This window comes from Ictalurus punctatus, chromosome 19 (assembly GCF_001660625.3).
Source record: "Ictalurus punctatus breed USDA103 chromosome 19, Coco_2.0, whole genome shotgun sequence".
Classification (NCBI taxonomy): domain Eukaryota; kingdom Metazoa; phylum Chordata; class Actinopteri; order Siluriformes; family Ictaluridae; genus Ictalurus; species Ictalurus punctatus.
The window spans coordinates 18,271,634-18,292,222 of NC_030434.2; the positions used below are offsets into that span (position 1 = coordinate 18,271,634).

A 20,589-nucleotide genomic window follows, 5' to 3' on the forward strand; every position below is an offset into this window, starting at 1 on the left:
TTTCATCTTTTTGCCCAACGTCTTCGTGTTACACAGTACTTTGTACTGGCGAGTGTATAAGCTGACCTCATTATAGCCAACAAAACTTCTCTACATTTATTAATTCGGCAGTGAGTTTCATGCATACTGATTTACACATGAGGCAGAATCCAGTCTAAGCATACTCTATTAGAAACAAGGATTCCTGTTGGATGATGAAAGGAAAAGTCGGCCATGAAAAACATTATTTGAAGTATTTATATTAAACTATTTGTGATGTGTTTAGTGATAGCATTTTCATTATTCCCATGAAAAGTCCTTGATTGTCTGCCATGCTGATGTCACAGGAGGACATTGCAAGAGGAATTAGCACAGTGTTTTTAATAGGACAACAAATTTAAAGAATCTCAAATATTGGTGATAACGGTCCGATTTCGTTGGTATATCCTCAAATCAAAAACAAAGTGCTTCTTTTCTACTCACCGTTTTCCAGCAATGTACAATATCTTATTAATGAGAAATCCAATGTAGAAGTTGTGGAGACAGCAAACGTTGGACTCAAAGTTCCCGAATGCAACACAGCTAGACAACACAGAGTTATGACAGAGACTTGGCTTGACTAGTTACAAATTTATAAGAGGATGGGCTTGATGTTGGTATGAGCATGAAAGTTGAAGATATGGAACCTTATCTGTTTGAGCACAGTGTACAGATGACTAGGTGAAAGAGCTGGACAAACTACGGGACTAAAGCTCTGCTGCATCACTCTCTTTAGGTAGAGATGCGAGAAGTGAAAGCTAATTCCCACTGGCACCACTATCAGCAGGTAGTCAAACAGTATTGTAGTTAACATAGGAGACCGTCAACCAAAGAGAACAATAGACCTACATGTCAATAAAAAGTTTCAACTAAACAAATCAGGATTTCATTACAAAATACATGTTGTACGTCTTGTGTCCCGAGTTCCCTGGGATAGGCTCCAGTCTTCCCCACAATCCTGTGTAGGATAAACAGTACGGAAAATAGATGGATGGATGGATATCAATGGTCAGCACTTTGATTTAGTAAAAGCAATCTAATCATGTTCAGAATTGTATAGAGTCAGCATATTTAAAACATTTATTTTCATGCTATCAGAATACATGTAGGTGGTGAGTGCTTATAAATTGAGAATTAAAAATAGATGTAACCTTTGTATAAATAGACTGGTAATATTTTCCACCGCTGCTATGGACATAAAATTGGACAATATGAATGGAAGGTGCTTTGACATAAATATTTAATATTGAGACAGTGGCCACTCTTGACAACATCCACTTTTAAGGGTGCATTTAGTGCCAGAATTATGGCCAACTGGACAATGTTAGAGATAATGAAAGCTCAGTTTCATTTATAGAGCAGTAGCCTGTTACTTTGCACATTCCCTGTACTAGTCTGAAGGGACAAAGGATGTTTTGGTGCTTGACATCAGTCTAAACACTGCTGTGAACTCTCTAATTACGTACTTACAAATGTTCATTTTGAACAGGATATTCATTTTTAACACACTGTATTAATCATTATCATTTCATGCTATGCTTTTAACTGAACAGCTAAACATGTTTGGAAGCCTTTTAATCTATTGACATGAATCACTGAGTTTGGGCTTGCATGCATTTCATATTCTCTAATAGTACTCCAAATTTTTTATGGGTGACTTGATCAGTCCGAAGTGGAACTGGCAGACAGCTTCATTTACACTGATTAAGGAAAACAATCATTGGCTGGTTCGCAGTGTTTCTGGGAGATTATTATGGATAGGAGCTTTGTGTGCAAAATGGGATATGGATTTTAGAGGAAGAATATCTTGGCCAGAGATGAAGTAATATGTCAGTCTGATGAGCCAAATGAGATCCTATTTTTCACATGTCGTCTCTTCTAGTCTCACTGTATCCTTATCCATTTGTGTGGATTAGTTGAGGAGATATTATGGGGCTGAGAAGTCTCCGGTGCTTTGAATTGTCATTTTTTCTCACAGCTTTTTTACATTTAGGGGTGTGCTTTAAAGGGGCAGCCAAGACAAACACAGGCTCCAGAAAACCTGCATATAAATGGTGCTTCATCTAAAAAAAAATTTTTTTTTAAATAAAAATTAAAAATTAAATTGTAGCCATACACATGAATTGAATAGACATGTGTAGCAGAATTATACTGACCTGCTTTTTTTATTGCATGAACTCATTTGTAGCTTGACGACAACCAGAAAATACAAAAGCCAACAAATTATGCAGCAATATTATTTAGTTTGTGTTAGGGATGTAATAAAATGTCACTATCTGTATCTGTACCTGTTTAGTACTCCAAATATTCAAATCTGTATTTAGATTTAAACCCAAAGTGGGTGTGGCCTAAACCGACCTATGTCACCAGCAACACCAGGAAAATATGTAAATGCCAGCACTGTCAACATGGTCTGTGAATTCTGGCTCTGAGAGTTCCTCAACCTCAGCTACATCACTCATTCAAATTCATTGTACAACAGTTTTGTAATTCCACTATACATGCATTCATCCATTTTCTGTATGGCTTATCATACACAGGGTCGCAGCAAACCTGGAGCCTATCCCACGGAACTCCTGGCACAACGCGGGGGAAACCGTGGACAGGGTGCCAACCCATCGCAGGGCACAATCGCAGTCACACTCACACACTATGGATGATTTGGAAATGCCAATCAGCCTACAACACGTCTTTGGACTGGGAGAGGAATCTGGAGTACCCAGAGGAAACCCCTAAAGCACAGGGAGAACATGCAAACTCTGCACACAAGTCGGAGGTGGGAATCAAACCCCCAACCCTTGAGGTGCGAGTTAAATTTACTAAATGCACTATGCAAGTCACTGTGCCCCCAAGCCCACTCTCACAGTTATTATATTTGTTTGTACCTGTGTTCAATATTTTCTAACTTTTTAAGTTGCTTCTATTTCAATATAGCCTAATTTATACCATCATATTTCGGACCAGACACTTAATAAGGATGAATGAATGAATGAATGACCACTGTAGGTTTAGGTACCTGTTAATGAACATGATTTTCATATCTGACCATTTGCAACTGAGAACCCAGCAAACAGGGGACGTCCCCAGACGTTGTGGACGTCCACCTACGTCTGCATTTGGTCCGGTTTATAACGTTCACTGGCGGACGTTCCGAGAACGTCAGAGGATATCAAATCATAACTCTACTGAATGTAAAAGTCCTGAAATGGACATTCTGTGAATGTTCCCTTGAACGTCCATAGGAGGTGAAGGGGACACTACACATGGACTTTCGGGGGACGTTCGTAGAGGCCATTTAGGGGGCATCCTGGGGACCTTTTTTTTGTCAATTGAGAACATTCCTGGCAAGCTTTCAAGAAAGGAAAAAAACACAAATAACGCACATCCGAACACACTGTTTAGACCACATTATCTGTCATCCCAAATAATGTATTAATTTTTGGTTACATCCCTAGGCTTTGATTATATGTTAACCTCCATAAGTTATCAACATCCATTCAGTGGTTTTCAAAGTGGGGGCCACCAGGGGCACCCGGGGGGCCTCAACAATTTGGTGTGCCCATCCGTCCCACCAGTATGTTTTCTCTTTCTCACTCTCAGACAACCACACACACACACACACACACACACACACACACACACACACACACACACACACACACACACACACACACACAAAAAAAAAAATCCTAATGTAATGTAATGTAAAGATGTAAGATGTAATTATTAATATAAAAAAAGGGGGATATATTCAGAAGTCTGTATTTTTAATGTGTTTTAAAGACATCTCGCAAAAGGGGGCCTCGGTCAAATGTTAATGACATTTGGGGGGCCTTGCCCTGGAAAAGTTTGGGAACCACTGCACTAGTTTATATCCTTTCTTGATTCATCGTCACAACTTAATAAATACCCTTATATTCTCTGCTGGGACTCTCTGATAAGACACAATCCAATATACAATCCAAACCCAGGCTGCGAGTCTCTTGTGTTATCTTCTTTATTTCATTATATAATTGTTTGCTTAGTTCTTAATGACTTTAGTAATTTCAATGTTAATTATAAGCAATGGGTCTCTTTATTATTTTTTTTAGCACTTTTATGATACTATGTTTTATGGCATGGATGAACTCCAGAAGACATTGTACAAACTGATAGTTCCAAGAAGATTTCCACATCTCGCTCCTTCATTAATCAGTTTCTCAGATTCAGGTCCAAAAGGAACCCAGTGTACGCAAGTCAGATAATCCACCATGATGAATGCCTCCAGGGCAGAACACCAGCAGTGGGAAGAAGATTCGGCAACCTTACTTATGGCCTCAAAGAACAATCGCCCAAAGAAAAAAAAATAACCGGCAAAATGGGGAATGTAGCAAAACATTGATTTCAAGCCAGGTGTACAAGAGGGAAAATGTCCGTGTGCTAATAAAGATATATGAGCCCTGCTAATAAAGCCCTGCTTCTAGCATGTTTGCTGATGTAGAAAAAAGAGGATATCTATTTGCACTATATATATTTTGTAGATGTGACAAAGCAAACCCTTTTTTGGATATATCCGGATATCTTCTTGTTTGGCTCCTAAAATGCAATTTAAGCTTTATCTAATTCACAATAGTATGAATATGTTTAAATCCAATCATGAATATAATTGAACTCATATACAAACTAGTGGACAGCCTTTTAATTGCAGTAAACAAATTGGCAATAATTAACCACAAGTGTGGTTCAGTTAAATCCTTATTGGTTTGTATATACTATCAATTCCAAAACTATTGGCACCCCTTACAAGAATAGACAAAAATGATAACCATTACTGATTCAAATTGAATAAACTACACTATATGTCCAAAAGTTTTGGACATCAGACCATCGCACATATACTGTATATGAGCCTTCCCAAAAACTCTTGCCACAAAGTTGGAAGCACACAAATGTATAAGATGTCTTTGTATGCTGTAGCTTTACAATTTCCTTTCACTGGAACAAGAGGCTCAAACCTGTTCCAGCATGACATTGCCCCTGTGCACAAAGTGAGCACTATAAGACATGGTTTGCCAAGTTTGAAGTGGAAGAACTCAAGTATCCTGCACAGAGCCCTGACCTCAACCCCACTGCGTAAAGTGCTTTGTAGAACTGCCATATAAGTGCAGACCATTTACCAATAAGGCGAGCACTATTCTGTTGTTGTGTTTGTTTCTTTCTTTTATATAGTACATAGAGTACCATCACTGGTCGAATGGGAGCACTGTGCTGATAAAAGTTGAGGGAGAAGCACTAGAGAAGGCAAGGCATACAGGACTCTCTCTCCCATCCCTCCATCTGTTTGTAGTAGTTTTATCCAAAATTAAATCTATATGCATATGTTATAGGAAATATATTATGGCATACAGTATATCATCTCCAGATAAACATTTGTACTTGAATAACAACATCAACAACAATGTAAAAAAAAAAAAAAAAGCACACTCTATCTACACTCTACTGCAAATGATACCAATTACAGTAGGCCTATGTTTTGTACAGACCACGCCTCATTTAAATATTAATAGGAGCATATATTACAGTAGAGGCTAATGCAACAGATGCTGATGTTCTCAATGAATTAAGCTCTCTTCTGCAGTAAACTCGGAGACTAGATCATTAACACTTCTAAGGTCTTGGGCTATACCCAGCTACTCACTTTTGAGTAGGGTTGGGCGTTCGAATCCCAACCGTTTGCATGTTTGCCCCATCCTTCGGGGGATTCCTCCAGGTACTCTGGTTTCCTCCCTCAGTCCAAAGACATGCGCTGTAGGCTGATTAGCATTTCCAAATTGTCTGTGGTGTGTGTAATTGCGGCCTGCGATGGGTTGGCACCCTGTCCAGGGTGTCCCCGCCTTGTTCCCAGAGTTTCCATGGATAGGCTCCAGGCTCCACCGTGACCCTGTGTAGGATAAGCGGTATGGAAAATGGATGGATGAACATCTGGTTTGCACATTAGTGATCTAAACCTACATGCGGCTTTCAATTGTTAAAAACGCTCTTCGACGAAAATTGTGTTGAATTGAATTGAATTAATAACCTGGACGCGCCCCTGACTTGACTGTGCTTTTCTATAGACAGTGTTGTATTATATACTGATTTTCATTCATTTTAGACATCAGTTACAGAAGAAAATCTGCTCATGCAATGTTCACAGTTTAACCGATGTCACAAGAGTTGCCAGATTGGTGTTACAGCTTCCAACTCCCTCTTTTATCGCATTAGGGTGGAAACACATGGCCAGGAGTTATCTTATTATTTCGGATGGTTCATTCATTATTGGTGATTAGCACGCCATTTATCGTAAGACCCATGACTGGGTGGGTTCTGGTGAAACTGGGCGGGGTTGCCTATAAACTAACGGTGTTTGATCTTAAAACCTCAATCTGGCAACCCTGAGCAACAGCACGGTAAACAGCTGAAAAGCGACGGAGCTCTGCGTCGGGTTTACTGCTGAGACACAAGCACGAGTGAGAGCAGCAGCACAGGATGATAGCTGAAGTGTTTTCTCTCACAACACTCAATACATATCTACATCACAATAGTTCATAAGAGAACTCAAGACGGACCTGAGGGTGCAGTTTTGTTGTCCAAACTTAAGTTATTATAAACAGACGATGAACGATATTAAAGTTGCTGTTCTTGGAGGAGAAGGAGTCGGGAAATCAGGTAGGCTTGTCTTCTTGACTTTTGCTCTCTTTTGATTTGTTGTGATTTTCTGTCCATTCACTCATTGTTTTACACTGACAGCGCTCATCGTACGATTCCTAACCAGGAGATTTATCGGAGAGTACGCCTCATCATCAGGTACACTCACTTCAGCCACTGTATTCTTCTCACACACCTGCTGATCCGCATGATTTCAGCTACACCCCTCTAATGCTCGACAACATATTTGTAAAACTGACCCATTTTGCCTAATGATTATCTCATTATACTGTAATGTGGCAATAGAGTGAATCACACTAAAGTGTAACATGCATATTAACATCATAAATATACTGTAACAATAAAGTGTAACATGCATTCTACATCATAAATATACTGTAACAATACAGTGTAACAGGCATGTTACACCATAAATATACTGTAACACTAAAGTAACATGCATGTTGCATCATAAATATACTGTAACAATAAAGTGTAAAATGCATTCTACATCATAAATATACTGTAACAATAAAGTGTAACGTGCATGTTACATCATAAATATACTGTAACAATAAAGTAACGTGCATGTTACATCATAAATATACTGTAACAATAAAGTAACGTGCATGTTACATCATGAATATACTGTAACACTAAAGTAACATGCATGTTGCATCATAAATATACTGTAACACTAAAGTGTAACATGCATTCTACATCATAAATATACTGTAACAATAAAGTAACGTGCATGTTACATCATGAATATACTGTAACAATAAAGTGTAACATGCATTCTACATCATAAATATACTGTAACAATAAAGTGTAACATGCATGTTGCATCATAAATATACTGTAATAATAAAGTGTAACATGCATGTTGCATCATAAATATACTGTAACACTAAAGTGTAACATGCATATACATCATAATTATACTATAATGTGGTTGTAGAGTTTGTCACATTATAGTGTAACATGCAGAGCATATCATTATGCTGTACCGTGCACATAGAGTGTGTCACATAAAGTGTAACATGTATAGTATATCATAAATATACTGTGATTTTATATATATACTGCTGTTGTTCCATGAGTATATCACTTCATGAAAACTATATCACACTAGTGTATAGAATATATTATGTTCTTATATACACCATATGATATACTCTGTGAAATATCTCCATGAAATACAGTATGTATATTATATAATATATTTCATAACACACTCTATGTCTCTATGATATACCATCTCTTACACCACAGGGTCTTGTGGTCATGGAGTAGCATCTGTCCTGAAATAGTAGTGTTTTCCTTCAGGAAGTATTATTTTTTTTCAACTCAGTAAAGGCTGGTGATTAGCTGAATAGTTGTGTATTACTAATAACACTTTTTAGACCAAGGACAAAACACTAAAATGTGCAGGACCAGGGTTGTGAATCAAGCCTGTACTCTATATACTCTTTAATAATATACTCTCTAGCAGCTGGCCCCATGTATATAATAAGGAGAGTATATAGTACTAATATGCTAAGTAGCAATACTTAGCATATCATACTAAAGTATATAATGTCATAGAATATATCACATTTTGGAGTGTACTTAATTTTCCTATGAAATACTGTTCATGATACATTTCCTCAATTCTATCTGCATAAAATAACTCAGGCATGTGCTTTAGGTATTGCAGTTCCATTTAAATAATAGGATTAAGCTAGCTAGCTACTTCATTTCTTTTCATGTAACAGCAAATGCATGTTTAATGAAATGGTATAGCCCGTTGTAGGCGTGTTCAGAACTAGACATGGATGTTTACATGGTTGGACAAACATTACAGTATATATTATACATACAGTATTCTTTATGCTAAAGTATATCATCAGGGAGAATATACTGGAGTATATCTGATATTTTGGGGTAAAAAGCACTTCTTTTTGTTTGTTTGTTTGTTGTTTGTTTTTTTCACACTGCAGACTAAACCAAAGGGCTCTGCCAAGTGCCCATACTTAGATATTTAGTGTGATCATAAAATGCAGAAAATTGCTAAGCGCACCAAAATGCATGACTCTGTGAAAATTTGTTCTTGCTTTCAGAGTGTATATACAGAAAACGCATGTCCGTTGATGGAAGGCAGCTGAATCTGGAACTTTACGACCCATGTTCCCAGGTACGTGTTTACAACAGCAGTGAAAGCAGCAATAATGATTACAATAAAATAGGGTCCACAAGCTATGAGATATCACACCCTCATAAAGGTTAATAGATGCATATTAAGGAAAATGAGACCGTGAATACGATATGCTGTTAAAATGCTGTAATGAAAAGTAGTGCTTGTGTAAGTATATTTTAGTTTTATTCCCAGACGCTTGTACTTTGCTGCAGCTGGGGGTGGGGACCAAGGCATGTGTACTTGCAGTACCTCAATTTTGGATAAGTTAAAGAAAGTTGACTGAGCATATAGATTGTCAATGCTGAATTCATTTAAATTGTTCACTTTGCTTGTATAGTAGTTTAATAATTGTAATAGGCAAACAATCTAAAACGAGATCTCTATAGTTTCTCTTAGACAGCAATGAAAAAAGATGTCTCAGTTTTTTCACAACACAATAACCCAAGTATACTGATGTATGTAAACTAGTGTATTTTTGATATGCTTGTTTAAGAACATTTTCTATGCTAGCATTTGTAAGTATGTTTGAAGAGAAGCTATTATTGTAGTTATAGATGGCATTTCCCTTTGTTTGACTCCTTTAAAAAAATCTCTTTTCTGTCTCATTCTAAACATTTGTGTCAAAGATAATATGTAAATGAAACACAAGTGAGAATCCCTGACACATCTCTGAGATATCAAACTTGCGCAAAGAAAGTTTGACCTTATACTTATATGTACATGTTGAACTCTATCATACTTGCATAATTGACTGCCTTTATGTGCTACTTCCATGAGCATGGAGACTTACATATACAAATTTTTGCGTACAATGTCACTTAGTCCCTCGTTTTTAGCTGCCATTTGGTATTAAGATTGCACCACAGCAATAGATCAGCAATAGATATACAGTGCATTACTCTAAATCTATGTGTTCTGTTTATGTCTTTGCAGCCCTGTGAGGGAAAGTCCACTCTGAATGAGCAGATCCACTGGGCTGATGGCTTTGTGGTGGTGTACGACATCAGCGACCGCTCCTCTTTCATCACTGCTACAGCTATCGTGCACCTGATCCGAGAGCTCAACCTGGGAGCAGCCAAAAGGTACGAATGTCCCAAAACAAATGTAGACCTGGAGGACGGAGCTATTTTTTTTTTTCCTTCATTCACTTGATGCCTTTTATGTGTAGGCAGTCGATAGCTGACCAGGAACGCAGCTCGGGGTTTCATTATAGAGAGGAGCAGAGACGCTATAGCTGCCGGAGGAGGCTGAGTGGGCGCTTTGTTAACACAAGGACTGGCAGCTTAGCTTGCTCATTTATTTTTGTCAATGGCTAAAGCCACCTACACTTTTAGCCCACATCTTGTTTGGCTTTTTAAATAGCAATGTGGATCTGCGATTCATTGTAAGCACTGGCAGTGAAGCTATGACTGAAATGTCAAATATTGATAAGTTTTCGTGTTTGTAATTAATCAGCTGATTCCTCATCATGGGCATGGATTCTGAAATGTTTAGTTTGCTCATCAGAAAGAAATCCAAGGATTATCCAAAACGGGCAAAGTAAAGCAGAAATATAAACACCGCAATCAGGTTAAATCTGCCTTAATCTACCTAACATTTTCTTTAAGTTTAGCTTTGAAGATAGACCACCTTATTTGTACATGGATTCCAAATGAAAAGTTGTAAACAATGTACAATTCTGATATATTGTAATACCAACACTTAATCTATCTTTTAACATCCAGACAAAACTCTGGACGTTATTTGTAACACGAGTAACCTTCCGTCACTAAACAATTTCTCAACCTCTCTAGGGAGTCTGAGTCGGTGGTGTTCTTGGTGGGAAATAAACAAGACCTGTGCCACATGCGTGAGGTGGGCAAGGAGGAAGGTCAGAGGTTGGCGACAGATGGACGCTGCCAGTTCTACGAGCTCTCCGCTGCCGAGTGCTACCAGGAGGTGGCACTCATGTTCACAAAGTTGGTGCGCAACGCAAGTGTGAGCGGAAAAGCTAAAGAGCGCCGGCGCCGACCCAGCGGCTCTAAGTCCATGGCTAAATTGATCAACAATGTGTTCGGCAAGAGGCGGAAATCAGTGTGATCCGGTAACCAGAGGAAGAAGAGATATGCATGGACACTTCCAGTGCCATAATCATAAGAGATGCACTTAGCTTCTTACTGGAGTATAAAGAGGATCAAAGATCAACATGGTTATTTCTGCCTACTACATGTGATTATCTATAAAAATGTCACATCCGAATGTTAGCAGTAGGGTGTTTTGGGTGACCATTTTTGGTTGACATTATCCACTGTTTGCCATATATGTCCCAACTGTGAACACTAAAAGTTTTAGTGTTGGACAATACATAAAATTGGCAAATACACCTTGCTGCATTTCACGTATGAGTATGAGCAGACATTTGATCTGTAAACAAGTTGTGACCTTAGTATTATAAGGTTGAAGAGCTGTTTTGAACTATAGGACAAAGTTTCTAGCTTTCTAGAATTTCAAGTTTCTAGAGACATTCTAGCATAAATTTATAGTCTATAAGTTTACAAGGCCTACATTTTAAGGTATATACTATTGCAGGTTTTTCAGGTCTTGATGGTCATGATGGATCCAGGGTCAATCCAGGGAACACTGGGTATGAGGAGGGACTACACCCTGAATGGGACACCTGTCCATTTTAGGGCACCATGCACACACAATCACACCATGATTCACATCTAGGGACATTTTAAGGTCACCCATCCACCAACACCATGTTTCCTGGTAGTCGAAGGAAACTGGAGAACCCAGAATAAACCCACATGGACACAGTGAGAACATGCACAGAAACTCCACACAGACAGTAACCCGAGCTCAGGATTCAACCAGGGGGTTAGGGTTAGAACATAGATATATATTGGCCCTGGCCATCTGTGTTTGTTCATCTTGGATGATGAATGGCTAGGAGATAGAACCTTATAAAATGTTGATCTGTGAGCTGGGAGGTAGGAATTTTTTATGTTTTCAAATATTCCAAAAAAAATTAAAAAAAAAAAAAAAAAGAACAGTGGGAGAATAAAGTAGTTTGACATTTATGTGGTTCACTCATTTAACACCAAAATTCCAACTCTATGGAATCTTATAATACTGAGGTCACATGATATAGTCACACTGTTTAGAAATGCTCTTTCCTTTAAAACTACCGCATATGCTATGCCATAATGCCAGAAATGACACAGAAACGTAGGCCACCTGTTAAGTTTTTGCTGTAATTCCTCTCATTGTCCTGTCTTGACAACTCATTAACATCATGAAAAATGGGCTAGGTTTTGTAGAATGTAAACTTTTCAGAGTGGCGTTCTGTAAACGTCTCTATATGTTTGAAATGCTGACCCCTTCATAGAATAAAGTGAAACAGCTTTCACCTTCGCTGCCCAGCCCATGTGCTACAGTGACTCTCTTTCTGCATGTTTGGACAGGTCAGCAGTGTTTTGAAAGTTTTGGCTTGTTTTGATGTGTAAACCTCACTAAGCTAATTTTAGACATAAGCACTGCTGGGCAGAGCAGGGTGACTAAGCCACTCACTCCAAGCAAGACTGTTAATTAAATAAAGGATGTACTGCTGATCCTTTGGAGTGAAAAACTGTGTTCAAAATAGTTAAAGTTTGTTCTGAGTTTTACGCTCTCTAACTTTGATATAAGAACATTTTCCAGTACATATAAAGCTTGGGTTTGGATTCCCATTAACTTCCCGATGTCTTTTTCAGTCTAGTGTCAGTGTGAATGGTCTAGAATGTTTCAAAAGAAAGTTAACATGAAATGAAGTCCACATTATATGATATGATCATTAAAGGAGGCAGGGGAGGCTGGTGTAAATCGGCTCACAGGGCTAAGCCCCACTTTCAAAGATAAAAAGCCATTATAAGGTTTTGTTTTTGGCATCTGTCAGATTATTTGCTATTAACAAATATGGATTTTTGCAAAAACACCACCAACAGTTGTGAGAAAAATACACAGAATGGTATGAAGACGTGAGGCTGGGGCTGATTTCCTTCTAGCACAGACTGTAGATTCATGCTATCAGTGACTGTGTCTGATTTGATCTCAATTTCAGTTGATATTTTTCAGCCCATGTCACCGATTCATCCATAACACATCATGAAGACATGAAATACAGCAAACACAGTAATGCAGGTTAATGAAGGCGAATGAGGTGCTCTGTCATCGTTTTTCCCCGAAAATAGTTTTGGAGGTATGAACAAAAGGGTTACAGTTTTTCTGTTTACCAAACATGCCATAAACCCTGTATTATGAACTTAAAACAAAAAAGCTGCTTATCTACTTTTATGTGTGTGTAATAATTTGAGCAATTTGCCTTATTTACACACTGTAAAACCAGATAAGTTCAAAAAAAAAAAAATGAGGAAACTAATTACCTCAAAATTTTTATGCTGATAAATCAATTTCTTTAAGCCAAATACACCTAAATATAACAAAATTTATTTTAACTTACAAAGTTTTAGTTACTTTTTTTATATTTTGCTAAAAAAAAAAAAAACATAGAATAGTGATGGATATTCTAATGACCACCCCTACAGTTTCTCATGAGTTTATACTATTACTGCATCTTTTATAAAAAAAAAAATAATAAATCTCAGATTTATTTTAGAATCGCAGATCATATTTACCGTGTCTCTGACAGTCTGCAGTTTACCCATGAACCTCAGCAACAAAGTAAAAAACAAAAACATAACAAGGGTTAGCCTGATGATTCCACACGTTTAATCTTCTTGTAATGGCTGCTTGTAATGCCTTTGCACCTTTCGCTTTTATTCACAAATTGACTACTATCACAATAACAAAACCGACCACATTTACAAGTCACACTCCAGTTTAATTGGCAATAAATCTTGCCGTTTAATCACACTGTCTTCATCAATCAGCACTCTTTAATATAATCAATTACAACAATTACAATTACAACAAAATGGCAAGAAAAGGCAATATGAATTGGAAAAGAAGCACATTTACCATTAATAAATATTTGATGCTTTGGGGCAAAATTCACAAAATGACTTCTAACACTTAATTGTGTTCTAAATGGCACTTGTAATTGTTATTAGTAGTTTCTCCACTTATTCACACAACATTAACATTGCTGGACATTACTTGACTTCGGAACTTGTGACTTTAGTGTAATGAGGCTCTGTCTTCCAATCAATAACCCACATAGAACCTTAATACTAAGGTCATTATTTGTTACCTGGGGGGGCTGATTGCGAGAGAACCCTAAACAATCGCTTGGTTTAATTAGAAACCTTGCTCTGAGGAATAACGAATGGGTTTGATTTGAGGTGCATGACATCTATGTGCAGAGGGAGACAATATCCTGCATTTGCATTTTAACGGTTGAGCTTTGATGGTGGTCCAAAAGACAAGGATAAAACAGCTTGTTTTTATAAACTAAGAAAAGTATATCAGATGGTAGAAATACCTTAACAGCACATAGAAAGCATCACAAACAATATCTTATAAGATTGTACTTGTTTTATTGTGTGGAGTAAAAATAACTCTGTTTCTTCTTCTGAATCAATTCACACGATTCACTGAATATGGTTATATTTAGAAGGAACAAATTATCTACACATCTTTAAAACAAATGGAGCTGGAAGGGCCTGTAATAACTCGGGTTCAAAAGTTCAAAAGTAATATTTTAGTATCAAACAGAATTTTACAAATGCCTATGTTTGACAGGACTGGCCTTTAATTATAACCTGGTTATCATAACATATTCTTCTTTACTTATTAACCGAAAATCCTGAAGTGATCAGTGTTGGGGATATTATCATTACTCAAGATGATGAGCATGATTTAAACACCACAAATCTATGTTTGTCATTTTTGGGTTTGGGTTTTTTGTATGGAGTTGACAAAAATTGGCTATTTATTCATTCATTCATTTCCAGTAACTACTTTATCATGGTCAGAGGCGAGGTGGATCTGGAGCCTATCCTGGCAACACTGGGCATGAGGCAGGAATACATCCTGGATGGATGGGATGCCTGTCCATCTCAGAGCACCATGCATACACACATTCACACCAAGGGGCCATTTAGCATAGCCAGTCCACCTACTAGTCCAGCGAGGAAACTAGAGAACCTGGAGGAAACCCAAACAGACACGGAGGAACTATGAGGTGGCAACACCACCCGCTGTATCACCATGCCACCCTGGGCTATTTATGCATTATATAACACCAACCTGCCCATATTTGTTCCCATTTTAATGAAACTACACCATGCATCAATTATTTTTCTTGTAAAGGTAAAAATCATTACATGCATTATTTTTGTAATAACATACTGTCTATTTTGAGTGAATAGCCATGTAATAAGATAACCCATGATTTTATATATATATATATATATATATATATATATATATATATATATATATATATATATATATATAAAACTAATCCAACTTTGAACAATACTAAATCATATTAATCTCCAATCCAAGCAGACCCTGCCTGGGCGTATTGATTATATTAATATGACAGATTAGTCTGTCAGGTTAATGTTCCAGAGATGACTCACACAGAGACACACTGAAAAGGCCAAGACTATTTCTCTTTGCCCTTTAGCATAGACCATGAGACTGTCACTGGCCTACAGACACTGTGGCCAACATCAAACATCAAACATCCATCTCAGTATCAGTCACAGCCACCTGATCTGAGAATATAAAAAGGGACAGACCTTACAAAACATATAAAACAAAATGTTTTTGATCTCTTAAGTATAGCTTTTGATTTTACATTTACATTTATATTTATTCATTTAGCAGATGCTTTTGTCCAAAGCGACTTACAAATGAGGGTGATGTGGAGAAAACCGGCACGTCCTTATCATGTGGGTCTTGTCAACATTCCATTCATCATAGAGGCAGACATTTGGACCGCTTAAACCTTCCTTCTATCTTCTGTGGTGTTTTTAAGGTTGAAGTTTGTGTCACAAATGAATAATGTTGGCTGAGTTTTGTATTATGTAATCCACTTGCCGAAAATGTCTAAATGTAATCTATAGTGTCGAATTAACTTTAGTTTAACTTTTTAACATTAGTTACTTGTTAAAATATATCAACTCCATGGGGGTAGCTTTGTTGCTTCACAGCTATAGTGTCTCTGGTTCGATCCTCAGATTGTGTTACTGTCTATGAGCAGTTTTTCACATTTTCCCCATGTCTGCATGGGTTTCCTCTGGGTTCTCTGGTTTTCTTCCCTCCTTCCAAAAACATGTCTGTAAAATCATGACCTGGTGTCCTATCCATGGTATATTCTTGCTTCATGTCGAATTTTAAACTACAATAAACTACAAATCCACCTAGACCCTGACCTGCAGTTATTGTGATGAATGAATGAAACTTCTAGAATGGAAGTAGTTTAGGTTTCATTATACACCTTTTGTAGAATTTAATAGTAATGTTTGTCATCATTCGATAAGCAGTTAGAATTGAGAAAGTTCTAGAAGCTGTGAGAGTGGGCATGTCTGTGGAGAAGCAGAGTTAGTTGGATTGGATTGCAACTCTTAGAAAACAGAGCTTTAGGAAGGGAAAAACTCTGTTATGGTAAATCATTTGCACTTATAAAGTGCTTTTTTCCAAAGTGCTTTACACTGGTTCATATTCACCCATACACACCAATGGTAGCAGAGCTGCCATGCAAGGCGCTAACTTTCCATCGGGAGCAACTTGGGGTTCAGTGTCTTACCCAAGGACACTTCGGCATGTGGAGTCACGTGGGCCCGGAATCGAACCTCCAACCCTATGATTAGTGGACAACCCGCTCTACCACCTGAGCCACAACCGCCTGTTATGTGTGTATTAAATGACAAGATGTATTAAGGAAGACTTTGGCACCGCTTCACTTCCTTCAACAACAAAATGAAAAAAAAAGTACAAATGGAAAAAATCTACAAAACGACAGCATGCCAACCCTGACACTTGCATTAATTCTAAACAGGGTGATACATGGCCCTTTGGTGGTGCCCCCCCCCCCCGAAACATTGTATGACATTTCCAAATGTTTATTTGTAGGTGGTTAACATAACATACCTACAGCACAACTGATTATAAATTGTCAAAAAAAAAACATCTTTTGTGTAGTAATTGCACTATAATGATGTTCATAAAAGGTAAAGAAGCCATCATTACAATTCTTCCAGATATACATTGAGCTGAGGGCAATCAGAGTGACAGATGATGAAGTACTGAAGGTTTACTGAAGGAGGAAAAAAAGAAGGTCTGGTTTTATAAGATGAAATGTCATCTCCATATAACTACTACATGATTTTAATCATTTTCAGTGGAACTGTCATTAACGTCACTACCAATTCTACTGGCATCCAACCAAAATGCATGAGCATGTCACACTTAGCAATTTAAGGTTGTGAATTTATTTAGCATATTTCCTCAGCCGCACTGAAATTAATTCTAGGCTATGTAACAGGATAAAGCTTCCCTGCTGAAAAAAAAAAATAGAAAGCATCACAGAAATTCTAATGGTTTCCACTACAAATACCATTACAAACCATCAGCTAACCATTAAAACCATTACCATTGTTGGGCCTTAATGGTATCCACAAGACATAACATGCCATCAATAGAAGGCCTCACATTACCAGTAGAGACCCACAGTGACCATTATAGTTTCCATTAAAACCAATACAATTCCCATTATAACCATTAAAACCATTACAAATTCTATGAGGGTTTCAATTGGGGGGTTTTTTCAGCAGGGTTATTATATTGTTGGATTGGTTATGTTTTTATGACTTTATATCAAGTGAAACTATAACAAGGAAATGTTCTCCTCCTTTCAGATGTTATCTTTGTGAAATAATATCTTCAGAATAATCTCATTTCATTATTTCAGGTTTTGGATTTGCATAATATGAGGATTAATTGAATGAATGTAGTCATATTGATTAAAATGACCATCAATGCAATACAGCTCAGTGTTGCATTGTTATTCATGTGGATTTATGTTGGGCAATAACAGCTGCGGTGAAGTTAAGGTGTAGGCTGAAAACAAAGCTGGCTATCATGTATGCTCCGAGTCATCCTCCTCTCTAAAGTACATTTCCAAATCTGGGCATGAGATAGAATGAATAATATTGTTCATACCACTTGTCTTTTTTTTCTCTCTCTCTCTTTCCCACTCACTGAGGGAAGTGGTGTTAAAAACTGTCGTCAATGTAGAGTGTGAAGGCATAAAAAGTGGTCTTCTGTCTGTGTGTGTGTGTGTGTGTGTGTGTGAGAGAGAGAGAGAGAGAGAGAGAGAGAGAGAGAGCAAGGGAGAGAAAGACAATGAGTGAGCATTCATACGTGTGTTTATAATGATAATGAGTCTTTAATGGTCACATATACAGTAGAGCACAGTGAAATTGTTTTCTTCACATACCCCAGCCTGTCAGGAAGCTGGGGTCAGAGCGCAGGGTCAGCCATGATACAGCGCCCCTGGGGCATCTATCTATTATCTATCTATTGTTGCTTGCCAGAGAAAGAAAAACATACTTATGAAGCAAACAAGCTCAAATTAGTGTTGTGATAATGGCATGATGAAGTCCTGCTCCAGATGTGAGCTCAGGCAGAACGGCTCTCCAGCTGTGTTGGACAAACGCTGGCTCCTGAACAATCACAGCAGGAAAGGTGTGCCCTCACGTTTTCATGCAAGTCTACCTGACCACAGCATGACATGTTTATGTTGGAGAAGAATGAGTGTGTTTTCTTCACACATGGGATAATATGAGATTAGAAAAGGTGTGTGGATGCAACACTGAAGGGCGAAAAAGCAGAGAGATTTACATCATCACAGCTCCTGCTTTCAACTCTGCTGGATATACAGACAACACAGTGGTACACATACAGCAGTAGTCAAATTTTAATAAGGTTTCAAGGGAGATGGTGAGCTCAAATACAAAGAGGTTGAGGGGGTTACTAAATTAAATACTTTCCCCCCCTATTTTTCAGTTTAGCTCCCAAGGTTTTACCCATATGTAATTAATCTTGCTAGTGTAGTGATGTTATCATAATAATCTTGCTAGTGTAGTTAGATTAGCCTAACTGATTTGCTAGTGTAATGAGATTAGCATAACAGAAGTGAGATTAGCCTAACAAAAGTGAGAGTAGCCTAACAGATTTGCTAGTGTAGTGAGATTAGCCTAAAAGTCATATTAGTGTACTGAAATTAGCCTAACAGTTTTGCTAGTGTAGTTAGATTAGCCTAACCGTTTTTGCTAGAGTACAGTAGTGAGATTAGCCTAACAGTTTTGCTAGAGTACAGTAGTGAGATTAGCCTAACAGTTTTGCTAGAGTACAGTAGTGAGATTAGCCTAACAGTTTTGCTAGTGTAGTGAGATTAGCCTTGCAGTTTTTCTAGTGTAATGAGATTAGCCTAAATGTCATGGTAGTTTAATGGGATTAGCCTAACAGTTTTGCTAGTGTACTGAAATTAGCCTAACAGTTTTGCTAGTGTATAGTAGTGAGATTAGCCTAACAGTTTTTCTAGTGTAGTTAGATTAGCCTAACAGTTTTTCTAGTGTAGTTAGATTAGCCTAACAGTTTTTCTAGTGTAGTGAGATAAGCCTAACAGTTTTGCTAGTGTAGTGAGATTAGCCTAACATTTTTTCTAGAGTACAGTAGTGAGATTAGCCTAACAGTTTTGCTAGTGTAGTGAGTTTAGCCTAACAGTTTTGCTAGTGTAGTGAGTTTAGCCTAACAGTTTTGCTAGTGTAGTGAGATTAGCCTAATAGTTTTACTTTTGTAGAGATATTTGGCTAATAATCTTGCTTGTGTAGTGAAACTAGCCTTAAAATCTTGCTTGTGATATTTTCCCCTCACTCCACTACTATGGGCTGTTTTGTGTAGATTCATGATCAATAATCCCACTGACATCCATACCAGTCCCAGGTTGTAACACTACAGTATGTGGAAAAGTTCAAGTGGGTGAATACTTACAGAAGGCATTATTGTTTTCTCAGAAAAAGTTTGCTGTTTTAATTTTTTTGTTTGTTTGTTTATGTGCCTTCTTACTTGAATTGCCTTGCACAAAATTTGCAGTTTGGAACTAATTTCATTTCATTTCCTACCCATAATAAATACAGACACGATTCCTGAGTGATTTAGGAAGCAGAACCATTTTTATAGCTGTATATTAGCCTATATTTTTCTTTTCAAACTGAAATAAAATATACCTATATTTCCATGTTTTTAGGTCACGGCAGGCAGCGGAATTAATGGCATAGTGAATCATTTCCATGCAGAGACATGGGTGCTAATATGTCTCATTAACTGTGTTCGCCACAGATGCAAATGAAAAAGCAATGGGCCATTGTTCATCTGTTAATGAGAACAACTGAGACCAGCCATCTAAGACCAAAAAAGTAGGCCAATACCTGTGAGAGTGTGTTCACGGCTGGAAATCTGAAACAGAGAACAATGTCAGAGCAACAGGGTGAGATTCTGTTACTGTCCCAGCATGTGCTGCCAGTGTGATATCACCTCTGCTCCATCACACTGTGAGATCCAGGAAAGACACTACAGTGGTGCTTGAAAGTTTGTGAACCCTTTTGTGAATTTTCTGTATATCTGCATAAATCTGGCAAAAGTGTGTGAACCTCAAGGATTAGCAGTTAATTTGAAGGTGAAATTAGAGTCAGGTGTTTTTAATCAATGGGATGACAATCAGGTGTGAGTGC

General features: G+C 37.7%; 1 protein-coding gene across 1 annotated transcript; it reads left to right on the forward strand.

Moving 5' to 3' along the window:
* The first annotated feature begins 6,407 nt into the window (after positions 1 to 6,407).
* rergla (RERG/RAS-like a) lies at positions 6,408 to 12,267 on the forward strand. The gene is made up of 5 exons (XM_017494914.3): positions 6,408 to 6,705; positions 6,787 to 6,843; positions 8,787 to 8,860; positions 9,797 to 9,945; positions 10,657 to 12,267. Exons 1-5 carry the CDS (start codon positions 6,654 to 6,656, stop codon positions 10,940 to 10,942), a joined length of 618 nt encoding a protein of 205 aa, XP_017350403.1. The 5' UTR covers positions 6,408 to 6,653; the 3' UTR covers positions 10,943 to 12,267.
* Positions 12,268 to 20,589: the final 8,322 nt, after the last annotated feature.

What these genes read in the sequence shown, in the direction of transcription:
- rergla (XM_017494914.3), top strand. Translation starts at nt 6,654, where the DNA reads ATGAACGATATTAAAGTTGCTGTTCTTGGAGGAGAAGGAGTCGGGAAA. An exon ending in AGAAGGAGTCGGGAAATCAG is followed by an intron (nt 6,706 to 6,786) that starts GTAGGCTTGTCT and finishes TTACACTGACAG; the next exon opens with CGCTCATCGTACGATTCCTA. An exon ending in AGAGTACGCCTCATCATCAG is followed by an intron (nt 6,844 to 8,786) that starts GTACACTCACTT and finishes TCTTGCTTTCAG; the next exon opens with AGTGTATATACAGAAAACGC.